General features: G+C 38.5%; 1 protein-coding gene across 1 annotated transcript; it reads left to right on the top strand.

Annotated features, from left to right (window-relative positions):
* Positions 1-623: 623 nt before the first annotated feature.
* On the top strand, positions 624-1,781 carry LOC131859110 (uncharacterized). The gene has a single exon (XM_059212650.1). The coding sequence runs from the start codon at positions 624-626 to the stop codon at positions 1,779-1,781; it is 1,158 nt and encodes a 385-aa protein (XP_059068633.1).
* Positions 1,782-5,842: the final 4,061 nt, after the last annotated feature.

The raw sequence follows: 5,842 nt of genomic DNA, 5'->3' as shown, positions 1-5,842 counted from the left end.
AGATGTGGAAGCAAATTCCATGGTGAGAAGGAATGTAAAATGTATGTCAGAAAGGCAAGAATTGTTCTAAGAAAACCTATACAGACATGGAGAAGAAAAATAGAGGAAAGCAAGAAAACGGTTGAACTTCAAGTAAACAAAATAAATAAGGAAGATGTATAGACACATACGAAAGAAAGTAAAGAATCAAAAATATTGCCATTATTAAATGAAGGCGACAAGGAGAACAAGATGGAAAATATGGAGATAGCAAAAGAGAAAGATGGGGGGAATAAGGGTAAGGAAAATAATTTTGAATCTTTGGAAGGAAACATAATTGGTAGTAGTAACAATATAGAGGAGGATTGTAGAGGCATATCTTCGAGAGATAAAGGATTGTCAGGTATTGAATTTGATTATGAAAGAGGTTCAGATGATGAACTTTTTCAAACTGACGAACTGGTTAATATTGACCCCAGATGCATTAGCCAGTCGACAAACATTCTGTTGGGGAAAGCTAAAGGTGTAAGGGGCAAAAGAAGTAATAAACAGAAAAGGGAGGACAGAGCAAAGGAGAAAGGAATTATTGAGGTTATGGAATTCATAAAGAAAACCAAGGGAGAAGGAATCTCCCTTGGTAAACAATGAAGATAACAACATGGAATGTTAGGGGTTTATCGGCCCTTGACAAAAAATGCTTGGTCAAAAGGGCAATACAAAGAATTTCAGGAGATATTATATTGTTGCAAGAGACCAAGCTAAATGCAAAAAAAATTTCCTTCTTCAAATCTTTTAGTAGGTTGTGGGACGGAGACTCTCAGAAGGCGAATGGATCTATGGGTGGTTTGGCGGTTCTATGGAACCCTGATAAAGTTTCAGTTTGTACAATCTCCAAGCAAGAAAATTGGATGCATTGTAACATAAGATTTTTGCAGGAAGATTTGGAGTTTTCTTTGTTCAACGTTTATGGCCCAACCAAGACAGAAGAAAAGAAGAGGGTTTGGAAAGAAATTTCAGAACAAATTAAATTGGTGGATTCAGAGAAAGTGATAGTGGCGGGAGATTTCAATGCTATTCTCAATAATGAAGAAAAATATGGAGGATTAAGAATGAACGCTCGTGTGATGGAAGATTTCCGAGATTTTGTGATAGATAATAACCTTTTCGATGTTATCCCTAAATCAGGTAACTTCACATGGACTAATAAGAGGGCAAATTTCAGCAGAATTTTAGAGAGGTTGGACAGAATATTCACAGGAACATATTGGATCAAAGGACAATTTGAATTGGAGTTGTCAATTCTGCCCATAACACTCTCGGATCATTTCTCGGTTCAGATGAATTGTATCACTCTAGTGGCAAAGGTGAAAGGGAATTTTAAATTTTTGAGCATGTGGTGGAGAGATATTAACTTCGAAAAAACCATTGAGAAGTGGTGGGTAGAATGCGCAGATTATAGAGGTACTCCAAGTTTTTGTTTTGTCCAGAAGATGAAATATCTGAGGAATAAGATTAAAATATGGAATGTGGAATCCTTTAAGAATATTTTTTTAGAGAAAATTAGGGTGGAAGCGGAACTTGATAGGCTCAATAACTTGGTAATTGAGAAGGGGATGTCTATTGAAGAATTTAAAACCGAGAATTCTCTTAAAGCGGAATTGGCAAAGATTCTCCAGCAAGAAGAAATATTTTGGCGGGACAAATCTAGAGAATTATGGATCAAAGCTAGAGATTCAAATTCAAAATTTTTTCATGCTTCATTAAAAGCAAAGAGGAAAAAAACAAAATCAGTCATTTGCTAGATGATTCGGGTAGAATGGTTGGTAAAGTAAAGGAATTGGAATGCATAGTAGTAAAATATTTTGAGAAAATTTTGGGATCTGCGGTAGGGGAGTGTGAGGAATCTGCTGGCTATTTGCTGGACATTATTGACAAGAAGATTACGAAGGAGGATAATGCTATGCTAATGGCTCCAATTACAAAGGATGAATTCAAAAAGGCTACATTCACATTACATCCACATAAGGCTCTTGGACCAGATGGGGTAACTATGGAATTCTATCAGAAGTGTTGGAAGTTCATGGGCGAGGACATATGGCTGGTGGTGGAGGAATTTTGCAAGAAAGGTAAATTCGTGAAAGAAGTAAACAATACGCTTATTACTTTGATCCCAAAAAAGAAAAGTTGTTTGACCATTGCGGATTATAGGCCTATTTCTCTGTGTAATTCGTTATACAAAATTATATCCAAGGTAATGGTCAATAGGTTGAAGTCTGTTTTGGACAACCTTATATCTCCAAAGCAACATGGATTCACCCCCGGTAGAGAAATTGCAGATAGTATAATCAGAGTTGCTGAAACCATGCATTCGATGATAAGGAGCAAAATGCAGGGGATGATGGTCAAATTAGATGTCAGCAAGGCGCATGATCGGGTGATTTGGCACTTCCTCTTTTCTATTCTTGAAATATTTGGTTTTAATCATAGGTGGATAAATTGTATAAAGCATTGTGTTACTTCTGTTTCATATTCTATTATTGTAAATGGATCTATAGATGGTTTTGTCCAAGCCACGAATGGTCTCAGACAAGGTGACCCCTTGTCTCCATTTTTGTTTGTATTAATTGCCAAAATTCTGGGAAGAAACATTTAAAAACTTGTAGAAACGGGACTGTGGAAAGGTGTTCTCATCCACGATAGCATTGATCCAATTTCCCATTCTCAATTCGCCGATGATACAGTTCATTTTGGGGAGGCCTCGGAGAAGGAAGCTATGGCAATGAAGTTGTTACTGAGTGATTATGAAAAAGGATCGGGACAGAGCATGAATACTGATAAGTCTTTGATATATTTCTTTAATACTAATATAAGGATGCAAAGTAAGATTGGTGAGATTTTGGGATTTTTGACTGGTAGTTTTCCTGTGAAGTATTTAGGGGTGCAACTAGATCCTAACAGATATCAAAATAGAATGTGGGAGGAATTGATTAACAAATGTCAAGCAAAGGCATCTTCATGGAAGAACAAATGGTTAACACAGGCGGGGAGAATTCAAATGATTAAATCTATTTTATCAGCGATCCCTATTTACCATATGTCATGCTTCAGACTATCCTATAAAGCTACAAAATAGCTAGACAGTTTGCTTAAAAAGTTCCTATGGGAAGGGGAGCAAGAGAAAATGAAAATTCCACTCATAAATTGGGATACGGTCTGCCTCATTAAAATGGATGGGGGAGTGGGCTTAAGGAAAATGGATTTGCATAATATGGCGCTAGGTGCTAAGTTAGCATGGAGGATGTACGAGTAGCCAAAAAAAACTTGGTGCAAGATTATGACTACAAAGTATTTGGACTCAAATGATTCAGAAAGGATTTTCACTGTGGCAAACTCAATCAGTGGATCACCAATTTGGAAATTTATTTAGGAAAGTAGAAATATCATAACAGAGCATTTAACTTGGAAAATTGGTAATGGTAAAAAGGCAAAATTTTGGAGAGATTCTTGGAATGGAGACATTTCCTTAGCTGAGGAAATTGATGACCCGGTGTGGACTAATGAAGTGGAAGCACTGGTTGGTCCTTTTGTGGCTGATTACATTTTGGAAGGGCAGTTGGAGGATGAGTGGATTGAATGGAAAATAGTGGGTGAATGGAAGATGGAAAACTGCATAAAGTTGAAGGATATCTTGAGCAGAAAGAAAAAAATTATCTACCGAAAAGAAGTAGATTGTTTATTATGGAGTGCATCCAAATTCGGGAAATATAAGGTTAATTTGGGTTATGAGATTCTTAGAAGCAGAGCATAGAATGTGGAATGGCCTTCGACTTTATGTTGGCACAAAATGGTACTTCCCAAGGCAGGGGCATTCCTTTGGACAACATTGCATGGTCGAATTCTAACAGGTGAAGGCTGAAACTTATTGGAATTACAAGGCCAAGTGTATGTTTACTATGTAAGGAGATTGAAGAGATTGCAGAGCATCTCTTATTCTAGTGCTCATACACTAAAAGAGTTTGGGATTGGTTATTGAATAATTTGCAGTTTGGATCGGTAGGATGCCAATCACTAAAAGAGTTCTTATTGGCTTGGCCCACCTGTTACAGAAAATCAAAATGGAGCATATTGTGGGTAGTTAGTCCAGCCATGCTTGTATGGCATATTTGGAAGGAGAGAAATCGAAGAGTCTTCAATGAGGAAGCCCTATCCTTAGAACTACTACTTCCTAAAATCAAAACCACCATCAAAGAAGTCATTAATGTCAAAGTAGTGGGAAGGAAGTATTGTACTTAGTCTTCCTAGGACAAAGAGATGGAAAGGCTATGGAATTTGACGAAGATAAGTAGCTATAAGTTTGTCAATAAGAAGCAGAACAGAGCAAGTACAGTTTGGATTCCTCCCAAAGCGGGAAGCTTGAAGGTTAATTTTGATGGGGCCAGCCGCGGCAATCCTGGTAAATTGGGTTATGGCACCATTATTAGGGATGAATTTGGCAATTTTGTTGGAGCAAATTTCGGCCCCTTAGGAATCACTTCAAACAATATGGCAAAAATTGCAGGGCTATTAGCTGGATTGGAATGGAGCGTGGGCTGAGGATCTCGCTCCTTAGAAATAGAAGGTGATTCTCTAATTGTTTTGAATGGGATAATCAATCAGAAGTTCAAGAATTGGAAATTGGAGGCAAGCCATCCCAAGATCCAGGGATTATGTGACAGCCTAGACAGATATTCTCTTAAACACATATATCGAGAGGGTAACACGGCGGCAGATTGGCTGGCAAACTATGGAATTGATTATGAAGGACCTACACAACTATCTCATGTAGAGGAATTGCCAGACGATCTAATTTTAATCCTTACTGCAGACAAAGCCGAGATTCCTAGAACTAGAATCAGATAGCAGAGATCTTGTCTGAGAAAGGCTGTGTGCATCGAGGATAGGCGATAAAGTTTTAAAGACATGATTGCACATAGTCTTTGAGGTCTGCCATGCTCCAGATTTGTTAGTGATCAGTAATTATTATTGAGAATCTACAGATTGTTGAAGATTTCTTCGTCAGGGGACTGGATAACTTGACCATTACCCTTCGGCTGTAAGGGTAAAACTTTGGTGAAGTACGAAATGGAGGCGGTAGAAAGACATTGAGTTGGATAGATAGGATGGTTTTGACAGTGATGACTGAGGATATGGAAATCCCCTCACAGACAGAACACCATCAGTCAGATCGCATCAAGCTTCATTGGAAGGGGAGCATTGACCGAGATCAGTATATAGTGAATTATCTAGGGTCTCATACGCAGTTCTCGGAAGCATGGCGGATCACTTAGGCATCATATACAAATGTAGCAAGATCGTTGGGTTGGAGGAAACTCCCGAAGAACAGGTGGAGTGGTTGTTCAAAAAGGCCAATGAGCAGGAGAAAGTAACCATGGTAGACATTTTGGGTCCTAACTATTGGATTGGGGTACATGTTCATGACGGTCGTCTGATGGAGGATCTATTTCAGCCAATTATTCAGGTGTTGGGTCACCCCATTTCAGCCAATGGCATCTTGCATAGGACAGTGGATGAAGACATTTATCTTTAAGTCATGAGAGCATTGGATGGAATAGTCTCTAGCCCAGCAGATGGTTGTATGTTGGGGTATTTTGGTTTGCAGGTAGAAGGGAAGAAGAAGAAGATGTAGAAGGCCTGGTCCATGTTCAAGGCAGACATTGTTAAGGAGAATAACATGGAAATGTTTGAAGCTTTCCTGCAGGGAAATGTTGATCTATTTCCTGATGGAGTAGGGGATAGGTTAGTGGCTATGGGCAATGGGATCAAGTATTTATATAATTGATCAATGTGGGATGTAGCCAAAGGA

This window comes from Cryptomeria japonica, chromosome 10, assembly GCF_030272615.1.
Source record: "Cryptomeria japonica chromosome 10, Sugi_1.0, whole genome shotgun sequence".
NCBI lineage: Eukaryota > Viridiplantae > Streptophyta > Pinopsida > Cupressales > Cupressaceae > Cryptomeria > Cryptomeria japonica.
This window is presented reverse-complemented; position numbering and strand designations above follow the sequence as displayed.

What these genes read in the sequence shown, in the direction of transcription:
- LOC131859110 (XM_059212650.1), top strand. Translation starts at nt 624, where the DNA reads ATGAAGATAACAACATGGAATGTTAGGGGTTTATCGGCCCTTGACAAA.